This window comes from Schistocerca serialis, chromosome 4 (genome assembly GCF_023864345.2).
Source record: "Schistocerca serialis cubense isolate TAMUIC-IGC-003099 chromosome 4, iqSchSeri2.2, whole genome shotgun sequence".
NCBI classification, from domain to species: Eukaryota; Metazoa; Arthropoda; class Insecta; order Orthoptera; family Acrididae; genus Schistocerca; species Schistocerca serialis.
The window spans coordinates 958500242-958526057 of record NC_064641.1 but is presented as its reverse complement, the minus strand read 5'-3'; the positions used below and the strand labels follow the sequence as shown (position 1 = coordinate 958526057).

The following is a 25816-nucleotide window of genomic DNA, read 5'->3' as shown; positions in this document are numbered from 1 at the left end:
TCAATTACTTTCACATTAACAAAATTAGATGACAAATTCATTATATATTCATTAAATCTGTACACTGTTTCGTTGACTTCTGGCTTGTCATAACAGTAGGGAACGGTACATAACAATAGCTTTGTATGATCAAGTGCTGCAGTCAACTTTTCTAAGTCTGGAATAAAGTTGTTTTTCTTACGAATGTCATTTATTCCTGCAAGGATAATAACTGCATCGTCCAAATTGAAATCACTAGTAAGATCTGATGCCCCTTCAACTACACCACTGAGGCATGCATTTGGTTTAACAACAGATGATGTGTAGTACTTGGGTTTCAAAAATTCATTTAGCAATGATGCACAGTTTCGCCCATGACTGTCCGATAGTAATAAAATCTTATTCGTTGGCTGACTCTCAATTGGTCTTTTTGTCGAATTTTTAGGAACATTGTCTCGTCCTACCACCTGATATAATATAATTAACTATTGCTTCAGTAACAATTACTGTCAAAAAAATTGTGCTCGTAATACTGTGGAAGCGAACTATTTATGCTGCTTACATAAAATGTGTGTTTTATTTTCTCTTATTTTGATTTTATTTAGCAAGTTTACATTTTTTTACTATTTGCATATTAATTTGTAAAAGTAAATCTATGCCACCATAAATCTGAAAGTTGTTGATGTAAAATTGAGACTAACAAACTGTTGAATGACACTTTGTTGAAGTGCTAAATAAAAGTACAGTGAATTTTATAAAGCTTTACTTATAATGCATAAATCACCTATGCATCGCTCCACTCCATTCCCATCTGTAGAAGTGACTAAAACAGATTAAAGAGTGATACATAAAAGTTGTTGGGGAATAAAGACTCTTATGTCATCTGTTGGTGTTGTGTTAAGACTGTAGATAGTAAATGTGTGGAAGCAGAAGTTTTACTGTGTGAATCTCTTGGTTTCACTAGTGTGTGGCAACAAAAGATGTTTGCAATTCCTTATAGTGCAGTCTGAAGGTAAGTATTGGCCAGACTTACTTTTTCTTTGTGAAGTTGATACATAAAATACACCACATACAGTAACGAAAGGATGAACATACGAAATCCATTTTTAGTTACGCATGTGATACATTTTTAAAATAATTGCCACATTTGGCATATCTCACAAAATCTTCCTAAATGTAAGCAATAAGAAGATAAATACCAGCAACAAACTATAATGTGTAAAGTACCTAACTAGATGCAACACCTACATTTATGTGTAATAGCTCATTGAGGGGCTAATATCTACAAATGAATGTGAGTTAGGCATTTTATGCCCATTTATGTGTCTACTTCCTGCAGGGGATTGCATAAAGATACTCACTTCAGGGTTCTGTGGAATGAAATAGCCTCTCATGAAAATGTATTATTGTACATAAAAAATTAGAAAAAAGGTTCAACATGAAATTACTGCAAAATATAATCTTACAGCATTCAGAAACTTTTTAAGTCAGGGAGAGTACCTGTCCTGGGACAGTAGGACATGACATGACAGTAAAACTTTTCATGCACATTGCTTTCACATCTGGCTCTAGGTTGATCAGCTCACAGTATCCTCCTCGTAGTCCACACTCTCCCAAGTATCCTGTAATAAACAAAACATACCCTAACAACACTGACACTGTTAAAGTTAGTTGAGGTATTATTTTATCCTTTCACTATTAGAAACCAAGGAAAAACAACAATAACATCACTATATCAATCAGAATAAACATTTTACCTTTCGATGCTGACATGAAAGAGGCCATCTCCATCTCACTATAAGGTGGTCCCATTTCCATCATAACCTTCTTAAATGAATAGAATTTGCTCTCTTCTGCATACACATTGTCCTGGTACACCTAAGGAAAAACAAATTACAACTGCAACTGCAAAGAAAAGTGATGTTTTTTCACACAGGTATCTGTACTGAAGAATGTCATGTAAAATGAGAATTCATGGTCGTTATCATCATTATCACAAAAAACATTTTATTTATCACTTTAATTTATTGTAATGCAACCATTCCAGCAGTGCATATCAAGAACTGTTCCATGTTCCATCTTAGTGCACTCATATTTAGTTTAAATTTAACAGACACTGACGGTAGTTATATACTGTGTTTCTTCTTACATCTGAAATATGATTTAACACATGTAAACTGCTGTGAATATTTTGAAAATTCATGAATCAGAGCCTCGCAACAAAAACATTAAAACTGGAATCACATTTATCTCAGGAAATTTATTCATGATGTTTGTTTTGTATCAATGGATACCAACCATCCCTCCTACTCTCCACCTTTCCTTCTTCATACACTCCACAGTGCACAACTTCTCACTCCAGTCAAGCTGAAGGGCTACAGTCCTAGCACAGTGTATTCAGCCAACATAATATTGCAATTGTTACCTTTACTACTTAGGTTTTTATGTTGTACCCAGTAAAAATATTTTATTTATCACTTCAATTTATAGTAATGCAACCATTCCAGCAGTACATATCAAAAACTGTACCATGTTCCATCTTAGTGCACTTCTGTTTTGTATAAATTTAACAGACACTGACATTAGTAATATTCAGGCAGCATAATATTGCAATTGTTACCTTTACTCTTTAGTTTTTTTTATGTTGTAACCAGTAAAAAACATTTTATTTATCACTTCAATTTATTGAAGTGCAACCTTTCCGGCAGTGCATATCAAGAACTGTACCATAATATTGCAATTTTTACCTTTACTCCTTAGTTTTTTTTATGTTGTACCCAGTAAAACTCCCATTAACCATGGACCTTGCCGTAGGTGGGGAGGCTTGCGTGCCTCAGCAATACAGATAGCCATGGCGTAGGTGCAACCACAACAGAGGGGTATCTGTTGAGAGGCCAGACAAATGTGTGGTTCCTGAAGAGGGGCAGCAGCCTTTTCAGTAGTTGCAGGTGCAACAGTCTGGATGATTGACTGATTTGGCCCTGTAACATCAACCAAAATGGCCTTGCTGTGCTGGTACTGCGAACAGCTGAAAGCAAGGGAAACTACAGCCGCAATTTTTCCTGAGGGCATGCAGCTTTACTGTATGGTTAAATGATGATGGCGTCCTCGTGGGTAAAATATTCTGGGGCTAAAATAGTCCCCTATTTGGATCTCTGGGCGGGGAGTATGCAGGAGCACATCGTTATCAGCAGAAACAAAACTGGTGTTCTAAATATTGGAGTGTGGAATGTCAGGTCCCTTAATCAGGCAGGTAGGTTAGAAAACTTAAAAAGGGTAATAGATAGGTTAAAGTAGGATATAGTGGGAATTAGTAAAGTTTGGTGGCAGGAGGAACAAGACTTCTGGTCAGGTGAATACAGGTTATAACTATAAAATCAAATAGGGGTAATGCAGGAGTAGGTTTAATAATGAATAAAAAAAAAGGAGTGTGGGTAAGCTACTATGAACAGCATAGTGAACACATTATTGTAGCAAAGACAGAAAAGAAGCCCATGCCTACCATAGTAGCACAAGTTTATATTCCAACTAGCTTCACAGATGAAGAAGAGATTGAAGAAATGTATGATGAGATAAAATAAATTATTCAGATAGTGAATGGAGACAAAAATTTAGTTGTCATGGGGGACTGTAATTCGATAGTAGGAAAAGGAAAAGAAGGAAAAGTAGTAGGTGAATATGGAATGGGGGTAAGGAATGAAAGAGGAATCCGCCTGGTAGAATTTTACACAGACCATAACTTAATCATAGCTAACAGAGGGTTTAAGAATCATGAAAGAAGGTTGCGTATGTGGAAAAGGCGTGGAGACACAGGAAGGTTTCAGATAGATTATATAATGGTAAGACAGAGATTTAGGAACCAGGTTTTAAATTGTAAGACATTTCCAGGGGCAGATGTGGATTCTGACCACAATCTATTGGTTAAGAACTGTAGATTAAAACTGAAGAAATTGCAAAAAGGTGGGAATTTAAGGAGATGGGACCTGGATAAAATGAAAGAGCCAGAGGGTAAAGAGAGTTTCAGAGAGAGCATTAGGGAATGAGTGACAAAAACAGGGGGAAAGAAATACAGTAGAAGAAGAATGGGTAGTTTTGAGAGATGAAATAGTGAAGGCAGCAGAGGATCAAGTAGGTAAAAAGACGAGGGCTAGTAGAAATCTTTGGTTGACGGAACAGATGTTGAATTTAATTGATGAAAGGAGAAAATATAAAAATGTTGTGAATGAAGCAGGCGAAAAGGAATACAAACGTCTCAAAAATGAGATTGACAGGAAGTGCAAAATGGCTAAGCCAGGATAGCTAGAGGACAAATGTAAGGATGTACAGGCATATATCACTAGGGGTAAGACAGAAACTACCTACAGGATAATTAAAGATACGTTTGGAGAAAAGAGAACCACTTGTATGAATATCAAGAGCTCAGATGGAAAACCAGTTCTAAGCAAGGAAGGGAAAGCAGAAAGGTGGAAGGAGTTTATAGAGGGTCTATACAAGGGCAATGTACTTGAGAGCAATATTAAGAGAGAGCTGAAGAGTTTGACAGAGCACTGGAAGATCTAAGTCAAAACGAGACCACAAGAGTAGACAACATTCCATTAGAACTACTGATAGCCTTAGGAGAGCCAGCCCTGACAAAACTCTACCATCTGGTGAGCAAGCTGTATGAGACAGATGAAATACCTTCAGACTTCAAGAAGAATCCCAAAGAAAGCAGGTGTTGATAGGTGTGAAAATTACCGAACTATCAGTTTAATATTTCACAGTTGCAAAATACTTACACGAATTCTCTACAGACGAAAGGAAAAATTGGTAGAAGCCAACCTCAGGGAAGATCAGTTTGGATTCCGTTGAAATATTGTAACATGTGAGGCAATACTGACCCTACAACTTATATTAGAAAATAGATTAAGAAAAGGCAAACCTACGTTTCTAGCATTTGTAGACTTAGAGAAAGCTTTTGACAATGTTGACTGGAATACTCTCTTTCAAATTCTGAAGGTGGCAGGGGTAAAATACAGGGAGCGAAAGGTTATTTACAATTTGTACAGAAACCAGATGGCAGTTATAAGAGTCGAGGGGCATGAAAGGGAAGCAACAGTTGGGAAGGGAGTGAAACAGGGATGTATCCTATCCCCATGTTATTCAATCTATACATTGAGCAAGCAGTAAAGGAAACAAAAGAAAAGTTTGGAGTAGAAACTAAAATCCATGGAGATGAAATAAAAACGTTGAGGTTTGCAGATGACATCATAATTCTGTCAGAGACAACAAAGGGCCTGGAAGAGCAGTTGAACAGAATGGACAGTGTCTTGAAGGGAGGCTATAAGCTGAATATGAACAAACGCAAAATGAGGATAATGGAATGTAGTCGAGTTAACTCGGGTGATGCTGAGGGAATAGATTAGGAAATGAGACACTTAAAGTAGTAGATGAGTTTTGCTATTTGGTGAGCAAAATAACTGATGATGGTTGAAGTAGGGAGGATATAAAATGTAAACTAGCTATGTCAAGGAAAGCGTTTCTGAAGAAGAGAAATTTGTTAACATCGAGTATAGATTTAAGTGTCAGGAAGTCATTTCTGAGAGTATTTGTATGGAGTGTAGCCATGTATGGGTGTGAAACGTGGATGATAAATAGTTCAGACAAGAAGAGAATAGAAGCTTTCAAAATGTTGTGCTACAGAAGAATGCTGAAGATTAGATGCATAGATCACACAAGTAATGAAGAGGTACTGAATAGAATTGGGGAGAAGAGGAATTTGTGGTACAACTTTACTAGAAGAAGGAATCGGTTGGTAGGAGATGTTTTGAGGCATCAAAGGATCAGCACTTTTGTATTGGAGGGCAGTGTGGAGGGTAAAACTCATAGAGGGAGACCAAGAGACGAATACACTATGCAGATTCAGTAGGATGTAGGCAGCAGTAAGTACTGGGAGATGAAGCAGCTTGCACAGGATAGAGTAGCATGGAGAGCTCCATCAAACCAGTCTCAGGACTGAAGACCACAACAACAACAACAACAACAACTACAACAACAACACCCTGTAAAACTAATTTTTTGAACTGTCATTGTACATAGTCAATTAATCAGGGGAGACTAAGTAGGCAAGATGTCTCTATTTGGCTGCTATGTCTTCCTTGATTTTTTGTCATGGACAACTTCCCCTTCAGCTTTCCCTGCATTATAAAGCTTGGCAGTTCTTTTAGCCTCTAAGTCTTTCTTTGATTCAGCCAGAAGTAGCAGTCCCTGGTTCAAAAAACTAAAATTTTTATGTCTTTCTGTGTTTTTGTCTGCTATCACTTGGTGATTAGATTTTTGATATTTCAAAAGTATAAACACTATATTACTTTAAACATTGAAGAGGTCAAAAGTACCTGAACATCTGATTAACCAAGAATACACGAAGCCAACCCAAGTAACACACAGATGGCTTTATTCATAAACCTCTGAACAATAACAAAAATAAATCTCTCGCGGCTCCACACATAACAAGACAAAAGAATCACACAGAAGGTGCAACGTAAATGATACACAGAACAACTGATGCAAACGAAAAGAACACAGTGAGAGTAAGTCAGCTCTCCTCTTTGTGTATATAGGTGCAAGTTGCCAGTAGGCAGCATGTCGGAACCCTGCCATGTGTATGCTTCCTACAGCTGGCCTCTAATGACTGGCCCACACTGATACAGTTGGCATTTGATTTAAAAACACTCATGCCATAAAACTACACTCAGCGCACTCGTAGCCACATGCACTAGTAACAGGGTATACCACACGTGTCCCTTGTGTGACGAGGGCACCCAGGTGATGGAGGAGATGCCAGTGGCCCAATGAGAGATGCACCCATCAGATCTGGAATGGCGGCAGCCGGTGCCACAGTGGGGGCAAGGCGGGATGGGACAACGTACTGGGTGGGCACTGGAGCATAGGGCCGGAATGCACAGAGATGCAGGCACCCCCGAGGTCGGTGAGCTTGTGCAGCACCTGATGGCAGCACCGGGGAGGAGGGTGCCATCGCTGTCTCTGCATCATCATCATCATCATCAGCAGCAGCAGCAGCAGCAGCAGGTAGGTGCCAGTGTGGAGGAGATGGGGCTGGACCCACCAGCAATGATGGCTGAGGTGATGATGACGAGGGGATGGTGGACACAGCCCGAATGGAATAGTAGGCTGTGGCAACAGACCTGAGGCCAGAGGCAGTGCAAGTGCCTGGTACTGGGAAGCTAGAATGTCAGGGTGTTGCACATGGAGGAGGCAGCCATTGGGATGGGGCACATCCAAAGCAGGTGATGAAAGGCTCGAGGCAGGGGGCGGCGGGGCAGGCTGCAATGACAGGGACCTCACCTGTGACCTGGCAGCTTCTAGCAGCAAATAGGAGTGCATCTGATCAAAGTGATGCATGACTAGCCCATCAGCCATACGGATGTCCCATGATGGCATCCCTGGCAGTGGACAACAGTGGCCAGTATCCACTTGGGCCAGTGACCAAACCCTTGCGTCCACACTGGCAATCCTGGTGTGATGCAGCCGGACAAACCTGACCAGGGCAAGTTTGGCACAGGCCACAGAAAGTGGAGGAGCGCATGTGGCTGCAAGCTGTGAAGCAACTCAGCCAGTCTCTACTCCCCCATAGTCAAAAAACAGAGAAGGGCATTGTCCAGTGAAGAATCCACAACAAACTTTTTCATTTGGATTTGAACACATGCATCAGTTATTCCACCTTACCACTTGATTGAGGGTGGAATGGCAGAACTGTAACATGACGAATGCTGTGATGAGAACAAATCAATTGAAAGATATAAGAAACAAACTGTGGCCCATTATCAGAAACTGAGGTACAAGGCAGCCCATCAATAGGAAAAAACTCTCAAAAACATATGAAATGTAGCTTCAGCTGATGTCGATGTACTGAAGCATCTAAGGAAACCAGGAAAATGGATCGACAACCAAGGGCCAATGGGATTTCAAGAAATGTATAAAATACATGTTTGACTATCAGGCGCATTTATTTTAAACCCAAATATCACCTGGTTTCAGTCGTGGATCTTGTCCACGGATAAGGGTTAAAATAGTTTAAGCCACAGCATTACATTTGTCATTAGTTAAATAATGTGTAGAGCATGTCATGAATATCAATACATGATATAGGACTTTTAGTAGGAAAAATACTAATACCAAGTGTACACACAGCAGTACTGAAGAGAAGATAGGAGTCCTGATCTTCTCTTCAGTATTACTGTGTGTACACTTGCTTCTAGTATTATATTTATTAATATTACTGTTTTAGGATTGTTGACAGTTAACTTTGCATGGTAGTAAATACACAAATATGTACAACATTATCTTTATGTGACGTTCCTGAGGAGTGAACACTTTCCAACCCAGTGATGAGCTGCCCCGGAATGTGATGCCGTAAACCATCAGTGAACAAAAATGGGGAAAGTATGAATTTTGTGGCAAAGCAAGTGAATTTGTCTGATCGATATATATTCAAGACAGCACAGGACACCAGAATGTGGAGCACCCATACTCTCCTCTGTGGAGCCAAGCATACAATCTGCCTAATTTTGCATGCAAGTAGAGATTGTGCAACAAAATTCAAAAAATCATAATAATTAATTTAATTCAAATTGTAGCTTCAAATGTCCAGAGATATTCAAAAGCATCAAATCCTGAGTTTGACAGGGATTAATTTAATAGTTAGTGTAAGGACCAATGTTTTTTGTAATATTTGGAGGCAAAGAATATAAAAGCTACAACTTTAAGTATTATATTCCAACAACAGTTATTAAAAGAAATAAAATAAAAGTTAATATGGCAACAGAACCCCAATTGGGAAACTGAGATTTGGTCTTTGATGAAGATGCTGTTTGAGGGAACAGTTAAATGTATTAGTGATAAGAAATCCAGAGTTACTATCACCATCTGCAAGAAATGACAAAAGAAAAACCATTACAGAAAAAGGAGAGTGCAGGAGTGAATCAGTGTGAACACTGTTTGCAGTACAGCTGATGAGTGCAAGCCTCAGTTAGCTGTAGCTGGGAATAATATGATTAGGTGACAAGAGATGGCAATGTACACAAGGTGTTAAAGGGCAGTGCATTGGTGGAGCTGTCATTTGTACTCAGCTGCTTAATGTGAAAAGGTTTTTTACATGATTATGGCCACACGATGGGAATTAACAGACTTTGAATGAGGTATTGTAGTCGGAGCTAGATGTGTGGGACATTCTATTTCAGAAACTGATTGGGAATTCAATATTCTGATATCCAAAGTCTCAAGAGTGTGCTCAGAATACCAAATTTCGTGCATTACCTCTCACCGCAGACAATGCAGTGGCCGACAACCTTCACTAATTGAATGTGAGCAGCAGTGTTTGAGTAGAGTTGTCAGTGTTAATAGACAAGCAACACTGCATTAAATAATTGCAGAAATTAATGTGAACATGCGATAAACATATCCTTTAGGACAATGTAGTGAAATCTGGTGTTAATGGTCAATGGCAGCAGATGGCTGAGATGAGTTCCTTTTGCTAGCAGCATGACATCTCTTGTAGTGCCTCTCCTGGGCTTGTTACCACGTCGGTTGTACCCTAGATGACTGGAAAACTGTGGCCTGGCCAGATGAGTCCTGATTTCAGTTGGTACAAACTAGTAGGGTTCGGGTGTGTTGTAGACCCCAGGGAGCCATGGACCCAAGTTGTCAACAAGGCACTGTGCAAGGTGGTGGTGGCTCCGTAACGGTGTGGGCTGTGTTTATGTGGAATGGACTGGGTCCTCTGCTCCAACTGAATTGATTATTTATTGGAAATAGTTACATTTGGCGACCATTTGCAGCCACTGATGGACTGCATGCTCCCATGAGAATGTGCCATGCCACCGGGCCACAATTGTTCATGATTGGTTCGAAGAACATTCTGGACAGTTCAAGCAAATGGTCTAGCCACGCAGACTGCCTGACATGAATCCCATTAAACATATATGGGACATATTCAAAATGTCAGTTTGCAAACAGAAATCTTGTACCAGCAACAATTTCACAATTATGCACAACTATGGAGACAGTGTGATCAATATTTATGCAGGGGTCTTCCATCAACTTGTCAAGTCCATCCCATGTCGAGTTGCTGCACTATGCCGGGCAAAAGGAGGTCCAACACTATATTATGAGTTATTCTACGGCTTTTGTCACCTCAGTGTAATAATAATAATAATAATAATAATAATAATAATAGCATTTATTTGTCTGTAATAACTTTACAGTCTTGTATATCATCAGTTTTTGTACATTTACAAAGATATCATGCCATACATGTAATGAATATATACAACAAGTAGCATATTATATACTATTATATAAACATTCACCAACATTTTGTACTCAGGCATACTAAACTAAAATTGTCAATAACAGAGCTTAGAATTATTTGAATGAGTGTAAACGTTTTTGATTAACAATTGTTTCAATTTTATTTTAAAATGATGGCCATGGAGCTCCTTTGTATTATTTGGTAACCTATTATAGAATTGTCTTACAGCTTCAAGTGCACCTTGATGTGTAGCTGTTTTGTTAGTCATCACCCTGTGATAATCACATCTGATTTGTGTATTATGAGTGTGTCTTTTCATTATCCTCAGTTCATCATTCTCTTTTACAAACATAATAATCTTAAGGACATGCAATGAATACACAGTCAGTAAATTATAATTTTTGAAGTAGTCCCTTCGGGAGTAACATTTACTTATATTGTCAATTAGCCTCAATGCTCTCTTTTGACGCCTGAATGTCTTATCCATTTAGACTGTGGTTGGTGGAGGAGCAAATGCAATTGTCTAAGGACAATAGGATTTATTATACTCAACAGATGTTTCAGTATGTAAACATAGCTGCTAATCGTTTTACAGGTGTAGCTGTTGTGTTCTTTCCATGTTAGATGTTGTCAATCACAAAGCCTAAAAACATAGGTTTATTGGTTGTTTCACCTGTACACAATGATTCAGTATGAGACTGGTTATAATTAAACAAGAACTTTATTACAAGAGTCTTGTCTTCGTTCTGTGTAATTTTATTCATTGTTAGATATTTTGTGATCGGCACAGAGTTCTCTTTATTGCTTTGCTGATGAGTGTGACCCAAGCTAATAAATGATGTGTCATCAGCATAGTTCACTAGCTTTGAGTTTTGCGACCATGTTATGTCATGCAATAAAGAAAAAGAGGCCAAGAATACTTCCCTGAGGGACTCCACATTTAGGAGATTCATGTGCTGTTTTTACTGTTAGGATTTTACTTTTGTTCTTATAACATAGTTTAGTACACTATCTTCTGTCTTGGAAGTACTAACTTAAGAAGTAGAGTGCTACTCCTCTTATACTGTAAGTCTCTAATCTGGATAATAGTACTGCATGGTTCATAGGATCAAAGGCTTTAGACAAATCTAGAAATGTCCTGATGACTTTGTTTCTTTTATCCAGTTTGTTTAGCATTTAATAGATAAAAGTTGCTACTGCCATTGTTGTGGTTGTGGACCTCTCTTTTGAGAACCCAAACAGTGAGTTGTTTAAGAGGTTGTGGAGTACTGAAGTCGATGAGAGTGACCTGTAATAATTTATGTCTGTGATTGCTCCCTTCTTATACACTGGTTGTATCTCAGTAATTTTGAAAAGTTCAGGAATGGTCCCCTGGCCAGTTGAACTGCTATTGGTTTTATTAACTCCTTAAGTAATGTAGATAGTATGTCATCCCTATTTTCATTACCTCACATTCTTTTACTATCCTTGGGAAAAATGAACATATTCCCAAGTGAGACTACATCTGTATTCCAGTTTCATTTACTGGAATCTATGAAAATCTGAGAAAAATTAAATGTTATTATTGCCTCAAACTTTTCAGTATTTGCTAGTTTCGTGTATGCCATTCATATCAAAAAGCAGTGTAGTGAAGGGAATAGTAGACTATCCACCTTATGGGTGAGGAAATCAGCCAATGTTTAACGCAAATAGCAACTGTTGTTAATGGAACAGATTAACGGCTGTATGAGATTTTATTTTTTCTGTGTGTGTGATCAAAAGAAATTATAATACATGGATATTTTGTTTAAGCTGTGTTTATATAATTTCTTCCTATCAGAGTACACGACCCTATTCTGGACCCTGAACAAAGAGATGAAGTCTACATGTGTGTGTGTGTGTGTGTGTGTGTGTGTGTGTGTGTGTGTGTGTGTGTGTGTGTGTGTGTGTGTGTCATACATACTGTAACTTGCAGTTCAGCTAAAGCTGATTTTTTATTATCATCAACAAAAAACATTAAGGAGTAAATATGTTGGGAAGTGAGCAAAAATTCCAAGATGTATGCTTTTGATTTTCTGGTTTCCCTCTTAACCATTGCTCATATAGATTTTATTATTATTATTGATTCTAGACATGTGGAGCTTCTTTTTTAACATTTTGTATCACTTTCCGATAGAAGTGTTATAATATGAAAATAATCATACCAGCATAGTGTTGAGATTTAAATTGATGCTGTCTGAAAAAGTCACATTGTTATATCCTATTGGCTAAAGATGCTACAGGGCGACAGGCAATGGTCTGGCATCTGCTATTTACTTCCATGACATCGCCGAATAGTCGGTAGTCAACATGAGTGGGTGGTCACGACAGTTCCTGCTCTGTGCCATGGTATCCACAAGTCATCACTGGGTATAACACTGTACAATTTGCTTTTAACTTTGTTTTATTATACTACTGCTCATTAAATAGTTGGTTCATAGATGATCTACATCAAGTAGAAACTGGTCACCACTTATGAATAAAAGTGTTCTGTGCAATTAAGACTGTTGAATATAATACTTTATTACTGTTCTTTGTGATTGCTGTTGTGACTGCCAGTCTCTCTCTCTCTCTCTCTCTCTCTCTCTCTCTCTCTCTCTCTCCCTCCCCCATCCCTCTCTCTCTCTCTCTCTCTCTCTCTACATCTCCACTTTCTTCTCATTTAACCTTTTCTCTTTCAGTCACCCTCTCCCTTTCTCTGGGCCCCCCACTGAAGTAGCTGCAAACAACATGCAGGTGAGTCTAGATCTTGATATCTACAGCAGATTATACTGTGTTGTCCTGTCCTGTCTAGGTGCAGATCATTCAATTCTATTTTTATTGATCCATAAATCGTGGCTCATGCTACACATGGTCATAGGACAAGTCACAGTTTAAATTTGTACAAATATTATAATTGACTTATAATGATAAAAAAGAACAATTACATATATAGAATGAAATAAATTAGCTAAAAACTAATGATGTTTAAGAAAACTTTTTACTTGGTTATTTTAGACTAGCATTCATAAAATCTTCAGCTGTATGGAAGCAATTATTCACAACTAACAGTTTTAGTTTGCCGCTGAATTTTGGATAGCTCCTTGTATAAAAGAACTCCCTTGTCTCTTACATTAGTCTGTCCTTTACATAGCCATTGACTAATTATAGATACATAATTGAAGTGACAGGCTTGTTGATGGTGGATATCAATTTCTTTGCAAAAATGTATAAATTTTAATGAAGAAAACACACTATATTTTGAATATACATAAAAGGCACTGGCAGGCTATATACATGGTGATCAACAATTAGTGCAACCTTTTTTGCAGCATGCGGCTGACCCATGAGGCTGGCTGCTGTGCCTGTTGTGCAGGTACAGTTTGTTGAAACACTTAAGAAGAAAAGTAAATTACTCATCTATATTAAGCAAAGAGATGCTGTAACTGCCTCCATTCATTGTTCAAACCTACTTAGAAAATTGCTGATTACACTCTGCAGTTACCTCTGAGAAATGGCAGCAATTTTTCTTGACAAATGTTGGTTAGTTTTAAGTTAACATAAAGTGTGTGGATTTGATTTGTATACTTTCTCTTAAATGGCCCCCTCTTCCCCAGAGATAAAAAACCCACAGAGGGTTAAAATGGGGGAATTAAGAGGCCATATGTTGAAGTACATCATGAATTTCCTGTAATGAGAAGTTGGTGGTATGTGCAGTCACAGAGTTCTACTGATGGGTCACAGAAGGATGTTCTCTCAGTTAATTGGCCAAAAACGACTGCAAAATGTTTTCCACACGTCTTTCACCGTTTGCTTCCTGGAAAAAAAATGGGTCTAATATTCTCTTTGTGGTAACAGCACACCACATTCCTATTTTTTGATTATGCATCATACCTCGTGTATTATGTTAGGCTTTTCAGAACTCCAGTAATGGTTATTTTGTGAAATAATGTATTCACTTAGGATACATTCTCTGTCATGCACTCTGTTCAAAATCCATTCAGAAAACCACAGCCTTTTTGCAGCATCACCTGTTTTAAGTTCTTGCACTGTAGTTATTTTACAGGGCTATAACTTCTATTTCTTTATAGGCATTTGAACAGAGCCATAGGAAATTGCCATTTGCTGAGACAGATTTTCTAGGAGACCTTTCCACAGCATGCACAATGTATCCAGAGCTGCTTCTTTGGATAATGTATCAGCTGACTATGTTTCCTGTCAAAAACACTTCCCATTTCACAAAATTTGTTTATTAATTAATTGTACTCTGATTATGAACTTGAACATTAGGAAATTCCTCTTGAAAGAATCTCCTTAACACGTGTGCTGATTCTGTATGCACATATGACTCGTACATGAATGCTCTTTGGTGACTAGAATTCATGGATTTCCCCTTTCCACTTGAAACACGTTCATTCAGTATACTATATTGTGTCATCTAACAAGCATGTGCTACTTGTGCAAACAGAGGCTTCACAGTGGAGGGGATTAATACTTTCTGCCAGCATTGCCACCAGCGGGGCAACAAAATCCCTGCTGGGCTGTTGTTTTAGGGTTATAGCTCCTGAAACATGTTTAGTAGTGGAGGTGAGGCATTTTTTCATTATCTTGAGTATTCTCTTTTGCATAATAAAAATCTGTGTGTGAGAGGTCAAAATGGAATGCAATATGTAAGTACTGTATGTGCAAGTGCAAAAGCAAACAATTCTGGTGTTTCCATCAGAAATGCAGCACCCACAAATGAGTGCTGGCCCTGTAATTACACATTCTGCTTTCACCAGCAACAGCAGTGGGGGAATATGATATATTAGCAGTGTATAACAGAAGATACTTGTTGCATCAAAGTATCTTATGGCAGTTTGATCTCATGCCATAATATCACTCCAATTTCACACTTTCATTCTGCGAGATACCTGAGAATTCCTTCTTTGAATATTTGTATAGAAAGGCAGAAATCTCGTAGCATATCAACAGCCTCTTTGGTGACATTTGGATGCCATCTTCCTGTACAATATTTGTGTTGTACACTCATCTACATCTTCAGGAAATGTAAATGATAATGAAAGGTAAATTACATAAAATCAATTGACTGCTTCTCCTTGACAATGATCCACATGTATCATGATGAACTGTCCATGTTATGACTTTCCTTTGAGCTGACACAAATCACGTCCTAAAGAAGAGAACTTGAACTGTCTTAGTTGGGTAATGCAAGAATTGAATTTGGTATAATTCCCAACAATTGTTAACTGTAAAAGATGAAGGCTAATGTATGGGCAACCATCTCTGCTGAAAAATACTCTGATTAGTATTGTGGTGAAATGCACCACAACATACGTGCTTGCTCGTTTTCTGGGCAAGCAGCTGACAGAACGTTACAGAAGATGCTGAACCGTTTGTATGTAGCAAGCACCCTAATGTGACACGGATTCTCTCTTTGTCCAACTCTTTGCCTTATGTGGGTTTTCCAGGCAGAAAGTGTGGCCAGAAGCCTTTAACATGAAGAACACTTCCTGCACGGACACTGAGACACCATCGATGAGTGATTTGTGCAGCGTGTAATTGCACGCCAACAGAACATAATGGCTTGCTGCACAGTGTTCTCAGATAGGTGTATGAGCAGTCAGCACACCATGCACTGGTAAGTTGGATTTGTGCGACTATGCAGCATGAGCATTGCTAGCTACTTGCATTTTCATGCAGAAGCTGTGGGCCTACCTGCTTTAAATAACTGAGCTTTCGCTGCCCTCATACCCAGACAGTTATTCCAGGTACAACACCAGTCATCATTTCTTAACTACACCAACACTGATACTACCCAGGACAGCAGTCTGGCAACCTCCAAAGCCTGATAAATGGTGCAGTGTGTGTGCTCATGAGGACTTATATGCTTTTCCGCAAGTCGCCTACCCGCATATGTGAAATAATGTTGCCTGTATTAGTGCACCTTTGTGTGAACAAATAGTTAGATGCAGCCACCATATATTTGTTACATTATTACCTCCCATCTTCACCTGAGAGTGTAGACTCATCTGGTAAGAGTCATGAGTACTAAGTGATTTCTTATGTATGTGTAGATTTAATGTGTAGGCCCCTTTAGTGTGCAAACTCTGTACCCTTTTGCACATATAGAGATAATTATTGTAGTCTGTTTTCTTTCTGTAGATGGAAATTGTATGTAAACATGACCTCCATTAATTGAACTGGGATCAAAATATTATACTTTCCATTCTCTGCTGATAGACGTAAGTTATGTGTCCCATGTAACATAAGGGTTTTGTTTTCATGTGCTGAGAGAGGGAACTTTTTATGAACGCCAATTTCAGCTGCATTAGTGGTGAGATGTATCTGGTCCAGACATGATAGCTGGACCATCATTTACATTGGTCCATCTCTGCATATTTGTACAGTCTCCCATCAAAACATTACCTTTGGCATTTTATTAGGTTGGTGCATAAGTTCATAGTGTTTTGCCGGCCGGGGTGGCCGAGCGCTACAGTCTGGAACCGTGCAACCGCTACGGTCACAGGTTCAAATCCTGCCTCAAGCATGGGTGTGTGTGATATCCTTAGGTTAGTTAGGTTTAAGTAGCTCTAAGTTCTAGGGGACTGATGACCTCAGAAGTTTAAGTCCCACAGTGCTCAGAGCCATTTGAATTATCATAGTGTTTGCAGTTTGCACATTGGTATTCAGATTGCTTTGGGTTTATTTATCATTTGTAATTTTTTATTTGTAGTTCACTGTTGCTATTTGATTTTACACTTTGTCATTTCGAGATAGTGAGTGGAGCTGTGGACACTAGAAAAAGAAGTGCCAAGTAGAGATACTGGAAAATTTCTGACATATTTTTCTGTTTGATATCAGTAGAGGGGTAACAGCAGTGGAAGCAGCCAGAAACATTTGCACCATGTATGGGGATAACACCATTGCACAGAGCACAGGAAGAAAATGGTTTTCTAGTTTTAAGGAGAATTGTTTTGACATTAGTGACTCTCCATGTTCAGGAAGACATTTGGCGTTTGATGAAGATTGTTTGAACACACTAATCCTCAATTATCCACATCAGTGTACTTAAGAAGTGGAAAATGTGATGAACTGTGGTCATTTCACCATCATGTGACATTTGCATGCAATGGGGAAGGTTCAAAAATTGGATATCGGTACCACATGCTTTAAACTAAAATTACAAAAATCATCGGGTGGTGATATGTGCATCTCTGCTTGCTAGTCATTAATTGGCTCATGAAGAACACTGACCAGTCTCATTACTGGTGACAAGAAATTGTGTCTTTATGCTAACATAAGGAAAAGAAAGGAATAGATGAAAAGGAATGAATGAGCCCAAAGAAAGAAACAACTCACTATGCAAAGACCTGTGTGCATTCACAAAAGATAACATTATGCATATGGAGGAACAGCAACCATGTAGTGTACTAAGAATTGCTTCCCCAAGGTGTAACCATAATTGCTGACATGCATTGTGTGAACATGGATCAATGAGTTCTTTGCCTTAAAATCATGTTATTTCTACAGTTGTGGAATTTAAAAGTTATCCAGCATTGGTAGACTGTTGTAAATAGTGAAGGAAAATTTATTATTGAGGACTAAAGCATCTGTTATGTGTATCTGTTGTTTTTATTAAACTTGTGGAGAAACAATATGAAATTATGCAACATTCCAAGGGTATGTTAATTTGTTGTATAACCTCCCTGTAATAGGTAAACTTCATTGAAATAAATGGACCATTTGTATGCCAGTGCCCGTCCATTTCCAACATACCTCTCCTTTACCAATCAGCTTATAAGATAGTTGCTAATAATACAACAAGTTCCCAGAATCCAAGGATAACCATCTAATTTTTCCTTAAATAGTCATCTAGTAAACATTTTACTTGGAAAATTTCAGATGTGCTATTTGAGAAATAGACTGGATAGCTGTCTACAAAACCAAATAATGTTTGTCTAAACTGTATTGTTGTATCAAACTGTATTACATCTGTCAAATTCAGTATTGATAACTTAGTGACATGACTGTGAATACAATAAAATGAATAAAGCACTACATACTGTACCAGTTTTCCTAAAGAAGACCATTCTAGCATCCTACATTATTTACGTAATGATTTTGGATGCCTCTAAGTCTAAAATGTAAGAAGGCTCAACCTAACCACAATAATAAGCTTGGAATTTCCTTTCTTCACTGTTATTATGGCTTATATTGTGATTAATAACTTTGGGTAATGTGAAAATAGAATTTTGAAAAACTTACCTCATCAGCTAAAATAAATAATCTCTCCTGATACGCAAATTTAATTATCTCTTCAATGTTATTTCTTGAAAGGACTTGCCCTGTAACAAGGAAAGTACAATTTATTATAAAACAAGTACTTTGGAAATCGAATTAACAAAACTTTCATAATGAGTGCACTGAAAACAGCAATTAGTCCCCACACTGCATCCGTCTTCGAAAGATAAGATGATCTGCCGAGAGTTAAATGATCTTCTCATTTTTAAGGACTTGGCAGTTTTTCAATGTCAAACCGAAATGGTCTTTTTTGACTCAAGATGCCACAGCTACTAGCTGTGTTATTATAATAACTGAAGCAACAAACAAAGAGGCTTAAACCCCAGCACTCATTGCTTGAGTTTTCCCCCCCAGTCTCTTCCCAGTCCCTAGCATTTCAATCCCTAGGAATGCAACACACTCCAGGAATAAATATGAAATCCCAATATACTTCTTTATCTTACTCATAAAATGCCCTAAGTTAAACATTAGCCAATTATTGTAGAGGCTAAACCCATATTCAGTAGGAAAGTATTCTCCCATTCTCTGTTTGCTGCCACTGCATTTAGGTGGCTTCAGCTACAAAGTGGTTATAACTTAACTGACAGCTGCAGTGTGCACCATACACATCACAGGATGTTGAAAGCTTGAAACACTGTAGATATGTTCATTAATCAGAGCTCTCATGGAATATGCTGAAAAAAATAATAGTTCCATGTTCTGCCACCAGATGACAGTAGGGTGTTGAAAGCAGTCAAAATGTGAAATGCTTCCTGTTTTAACATCAATATGCTGTTTTTTGGTAGATGACTCATTTTGATTCCCTTTGCAAAGTGAATGCTGGTGTAAAAAGTTAAGAAGCTTGAAGTTTTCAATACAAAACACAAGGGCTGTTGAGAAGAAAGACTGTGCAGTGCTGTCTGCTGGTAAAGTTGTTTCATCAGAATGGCAGCAGCAGCAGCAGCAGCAGTGCATTACCGGAGTATCACTGACAGAAACAGCTGTGAAGAAGCCCAGTGTCAATAAATGTGTTAAAGAATATGATCAAGGAATTTGAAGAAACAGATGAATCGGGTGGTGTTCAAGGTAGAAGGAGGCGGCTCATTCCCAAGGCAGTTGTTCATAAAGTTGCCGTGGTTGTACCCATCGTGCAGCGTATGCCTCAGATTCTCCAGCTAGTACTCGAGTTGTGTCATAGGAATTGTTTCTCACCTGGTCAACAGTTCAAAAGATGTTGTAGTGTATTTTACTATGCTATACCTACAAGATTCAGAATGTGCACCAAATGAAGCTCCAAGGCTACAATGCCATGAGTTTTCCCTTCTTTTTTTGTGTGCATGGAAATGGATGATGTGGCTGGGAAACATTCTTTGTATGGACGAGGTACATTTTACTCTGCACAATGCCTCGAGTGTGCAGAACTATTGCATGTGGGATTCTACTCCAATGCATGTTGTGCAGGAACATCCACTCCACACAGCTTATGTTTTTGTGTGGTGATGTTTCACGAGCTCCTTCATTCTTGGTCCAATTTTCTTTGAGGAGGCGACATCCTGTAGACCTGTTAGCTCTACAACGACATTTTCATGTTGTAAGGACTCCTTACGTAACATGTGGTTTGAGCTTTGCAAGAACGTAACTGTGTCCACACCACTATTTTGATGCAAAATAGGGTGACACAACATGTCACTTGCTAGGTGAAAGATTTGCTTTGAGAAACATTCAGTAATGACTATATTATCTCTAGACAATTTCAAGATGTGTAGCCTTTCAGATCCCCAACCTTAATCAGTGTGACTTCTGGTTGTGGGGATATCTGAAAGATCATGTCTACCAGGGCTGTGTCTAGACTCTTCCTGACCTGAAGGAGAACATACGACGATGTATCGCTCTGATTGCACAGACATATCGCAAGCAACTGTCGACTATCCTGTTGGAAGACCATATTGAACACATATATCCTAATAAACCTGCCGGAACTAACATTATCAACTGTTTGGTCATTCTTCCCCTTTTCCTGCACCTACACCACATTCTGACTGCTTACAGTGCCATATTTTCACCTGGGGGTAGAAAGTGAAACTATAATTTTTTCAGCATGATCTGGAAGTGCACTGCTTAATGGACATATGAGGTGTGACAATAAAGTAATGAGACTGATGTGAAAAAAAAATGTTGCTTACTGTTATAGTCAAGTTTAGTGTTGTCTACTTCAAAGTAGTTTCCTTCTGATTGCGTTTTGTCTCTGGATCATACTGAAAAAAACCAACTTTCATCACCAGTGGTAACACAGCTCAACAATTCTGGATTGATTTCTGTTTGCTCTAACAGATTGGGCGCCACAGTTTTCCGTCTTTCTCGCTGTTGTGGTGTGAGACTTTTGGGGACCATTTTTTTCACATATCTTTCTCATACCAAGATCTTCAGTTATTATTAGATGAACCGCTTCTTGATTGATGTTAGTTCTGCAATCACTTTCACGGATAATCTTCAATCAGATCGTAAGAGTTCACGCACCCTGGTCAAGTTGACATTTGTCCGAGAGGTTGATAGTCATCCACTGCGGTCTTCATCTTCAGTATTCATTCTGCCTTCACTAAACATTTTATGCCAACGAAAAACTTGGGCTCTTGACATAACCTCCCCTCCAAACGCCTTCTGAAGCTTACCGTAAGTTGTCGTCATGTTTCACCCAATTAAACACAAAAAGAAATGGCATACCGTTGTGCAATATTATGTGGTTCCATTTCTGTGATGAGAGACACAAACACGTGTTAACTTATTACAGCACAACTCACGACTGAGCAGTTGCATTGATGCGCCACTTGAACTAGAAGCAGCTTATAGACCAAGGTCAAAGATATTGTGCTTACGCAAGCCTGCAGGGTTGCCAGATCTTGCAAAGAAAATCAGTCTCATTACTTTATTGCTGCACCTCATATGTACGATGTTTCAGCACCTTGTGATGTATTCAGCCTGCACTACAGCACTCTGAACACTGTCAGTTTCTTTATAATCACTCAGTATGACATCCTGTAACTCTTGAAGTAAATGTCTTTATAAAGAGTTTAGCCTCAGTAGATATTAAACTGTCGCATAGTCCACATTTTGTGCACTAGTGTCATGAAAACTGAGTCTCAGTGTCCTGCATAGTAGCATCCACATGTTGGAAGAGAACAGGCCCCTGTGAGTGAGTCTTCCGCCTTCTTCATGTCTCAGAATGCCATCAGTCTTCTGCACACTGACATCCAGCAATGAGAGATGGCCATAACTGTCAACCTCCATGTTGAATACGATGTTTCTGTGAACCCTGTTGTAGTAGTAAAGAAAACAAATGCCTATGCCATTTGTCTAAAGGATTGCTCTCGTGTTTCCACAATAGGTATTCAGTAATAATGCTGTTGTTAATGCAGTGTGACATCTTTGGATTCACTGAAATATAAGTTTGCTATAGAGATGAGAGATGAATGCATTAGGTTGGACTTTAAAATTTAGATATCAATAAATAAATAAATAAATTTCATTATCTTTCAGACGGATTGTATCCATTACAGTCCTCCAAGATATGAGTTGGTTGAGTTATAAATGTGCTTGCTCATACATAATGTGGAAAACAAAGACTACTGAATTTATTGAAGGATAACAGAACAAATATGAGGTAGATGCACTAAGCTTCCACCATAATTTTGACCATTTCTTGGATTATTATGCGACAAAGAGGTTTTCTTTTTAGAGACTCTTAAAACTACTATATTCAGATGAAGTCAAACAATGGAAAATCCAGGATGGAAAAATGACTGTCTCTGAGAGATTGTGGTTTATTTTTCATCACACAGGAGTGTTGATCTATTCATTTTTAAGGGTACAGATATCAATCCTTTACTTGAAGGATCAAATCCACCCTTATGCTGCTTTGCTACAGTGAATTGGCATCGCTGATGGAGTGGCCCTCATGGCTCGAAGGGAGAGATTGATGCCTGGAGATTGTTTAGCATGAAGGACTGAGTCACTCGTGCCAGACCATGCTTGCAGAGCAGATCCTGATGGACCATGCTTCTGCAATCGTATGCAAAAGTGAAGTATTTTATTGAAAGATTATAAAGAGTCATGTTGGAGCCATCATGGGGGTAGGAGATGAATGTATGCGAGCAAAGTGAGAATTTAGAAGCTCAGGTTAAATTTTGTATTGGGATAGTTATTACACTACTGGCCATTAAAATTGCTACACCATGAAGATGATGTGCTACTGATGCAAAATTTAACTGACAGGAAGAAGACGCTGTGATACGCAAATGATTAGCTTTTCAGAGCATTCACACAAGGTTGGCACCGGTGGCGACACTTACAACATGCTGACATGAGGAAAGTTTCCAACCGATTTCTCATACACAAACAGCAGTTGACAGGCGTTGCCTGGAGAAACGTTGTTGTGATGCCTCTTGTAAGGAGGAGAAATGCGTACCATCATGTTTCCGACTTTGATAAAGGTCGGATTGTAGCCTATCGCAATTGCGGTTTATCGTATTGTGACATTGCTGCTCACGTTGGTCAAGATCCAGTGACTGTTGGCAGAATATGGAATCGGTGGGTTCAAGAGGGTAATATGGAATGCCGTGCTGGATCCCAATGGCCTCGTATCACTAGCAGTCAAGATGACAGGCATCTTATTCGCATGGCTATAACAGATCGTGCAGCCACGTCTCGATCCCTGAGTCAACAGATGGGGACGTTTGCAAGACAACAACCATCTGCTCGAATAGTTCGACGACATTTGCAGCAGCCAGGACTATCAGCTCGGAGACCATGGCTGCGGTTACCCTTGGTGCTGCATCACAGACAGGAGCACCTGCGATGGTGAACTCAACGACAAACCTGGGTGCACGAATGGCAAAACGTCATTTTTTCGGATGAATCCAAGTTCTGTTTACAGCATCATGATGGTCACATCCGTGTTTGGCAACATCGCGGTGAACGCACATTGAAAGCGTGTATTTGTCATCGCCGTACTGGCGTTTCATTCGCTGTGATGGTATGGTGTGCCATTGGTTACATGTCTCGGTCACCTCTTGTTCGCATTGATGGCACTTTGAACAGTGGATGTTACATTTCAGATGTGTTATGACCCGTGGCTCTACCCTTCATTCAGTCCCTGCGAAACCCTACATTTCAGCAGGATAATGCATGACTGCATGTTGCAGGTCCTGTACGGGCCTTTCTGGATACAGAAAATGTTCGACTGCTGCCCTGGCCAGCACATTCTCCAGATCTCTCACCAATTGAAAACGTCTGGTCAATGGTGGCTGAGCAACTGGCTCGTCACAATACGCCAGTCACTACTCTTGATGAACTGTGGTATCGTGTTGAAGCTGCATGGGCAGCTGTACCTGTACACACCATCCAAGCTCTGCTTGACTCATTGCCCAGGCATATCAAGGCCGTTATTACGGCCAGAGGTGGTTGTTCTGCTTACTGATTTCTCAGGAGCTATGCACCCAAATTGCGTGAAAATGTAATCACATGTCAGTTCTAGTATAATATATTTGTCCAATGAATACCTGTTTATCATCTGCATTTCTTCTTGGTGTAGCAATTTTAATGGCCAGTAGTGTATACAATTAAATGGGAATCGCACAGTAAAAAGTCGGCAATGGGAGCCTCATGATGAGTAGCTGTAATTGTAGTGTAAATGTGCTCAGAACAAGTACAGGTGTAATACAGTAAACTCCCAATTATTCAGGGGAATGTGCGTGAGAAGACACACAAATAATCGAAAAACATGAATAATAAAGATATATTCAAACATACATCCCCTGTTTGAAATTGTATCTCAGTTTTGTGCATAGGTGCTGAAGCCTGTTTATTTCTTAAAGTGGATGGTAATGTAAGTGTGCTTCTGAGAGGAGTTGAATTTTTTTTACATGAAATTTCAGATTATTCTTGGAGCAATAATGTCATTGTACCGAAAACTCCTCTGGCCTGTATAATCTAGAAGAGTATCAACATACTGCAATGCTGTTCAATGACTGACAAGGTCAGTGTCCTCATCCCTATCTTTACATTCAATTTCCTCTTCTTTGTTTTGTTATGAAGCAGCAGTAACAATTTTGGCATTACTTGTGTATTGGAAGCCGTTTTCGCATGCATCAGTCATCAGCCATTCATTCAAGTTTCCTCTATTGACATCTTCAAAACTATTTAAATCTGTTGCCAGATTAATTACTTGTGCAGACGTTATTTCTTCGTAACTAAAACCTTGAAAATCACTTTCTTCTATATCTGAAAGAATTTTCATCCAGCTTCACTTCCAGCCGTGCATCAGAAATTCCATGTATGGGATACTGATGTGTTTACTGGTCTGTTGGCTATATAATGGGAGCCAATTAGGTGGTAAAAACTTAGTTATGACAGATCATAATCAGATCCAAGAATCCGCTCATCAGGATGTGAAGGAGCAGTAACAAGCAATAGAATAGCATTCTGTGGAAAGCCATTCTCTCCTAGAAATCACTGAATTTGTGGTACAGAAGAGTGTGGAATCAGTTTTGAAAATTTCACTATCCTTTCAGGCAACTTTTTAGTTGTAGTAATGCACAGGGAGATCCTTAGCTGTGATATCCTTGAATGCTCATTTTTTTAGTATTATTATTGTTATTTTCCACTCACTAGTAGTTTCACTTTGTGCTTCCCAGGAGGATTAGCTGTCACAAAATTTTGATGTGTTCTTTGGATGACTTATAGCCAGGAGCTTCAAATTTGCTCTTAAAAGCAGGCGTTCTGGTTGGTAGCCATTTCCTATACAAACCACTTTTCTCTGCATTATAAATTTGGTTTGGTGTGAAATTCTCTTCTTCCACACATTTCTGGAACTCTGCTTGGAAGGGATCAGCTGTCTTAACATTTGACGTAAGCCACTCTCCTTGCACAGTAAGTTCACCATTCCCATAATGTTGTTTGAATCTGGTTAGCTACCCAGATGAGGCACTAAATTTTCCCTCTAACCCTAGAGCTTCATGCAAAAATATAGCTTTTTTGACACTTATTGCACTTGAAACAATGACACCACCTTCTCATTTTTGGCTAAAGCATTGCAAAGTCATCAAATGTAGCTCTCTTCATGCTTTTTTGTGGAGGTGGTCCATTTCCTGATAAAATTTTATATTTTCTACTTATCCTTTTTAATGTCCCAAACAGTTTGCAATCAGCACTTAGCTTTGCAGTAGTTTTCCCCTTCTCAAATCATTCAAATAA

General features: G+C 38.9%; 1 protein-coding gene across 2 annotated transcripts in view; it reads right to left on the bottom strand.

The window, feature by feature from the left end:
• LOC126475109 (alanine aminotransferase 1-like) overlaps positions 1 to 25816 on the bottom strand; it is a 66960-nt gene that overhangs the window by 7608 nt on the left and 33536 nt on the right. For both annotated transcript variants that reach the window (XM_050102692.1, XM_050102693.1), the window contains exons 7-9: positions 18554 to 18633; positions 1737 to 1857; positions 1480 to 1601 (exon numbers count right to left, since the gene is read on the bottom strand). In XM_050102692.1, coding sequence (XP_049958649.1) covers positions 1480 to 1601; positions 1737 to 1857; positions 18554 to 18633 — 323 coding nt within the window. The remainder of the gene's footprint in view (positions 1 to 1479; positions 1602 to 1736; positions 1858 to 18553; positions 18634 to 25816) is intronic.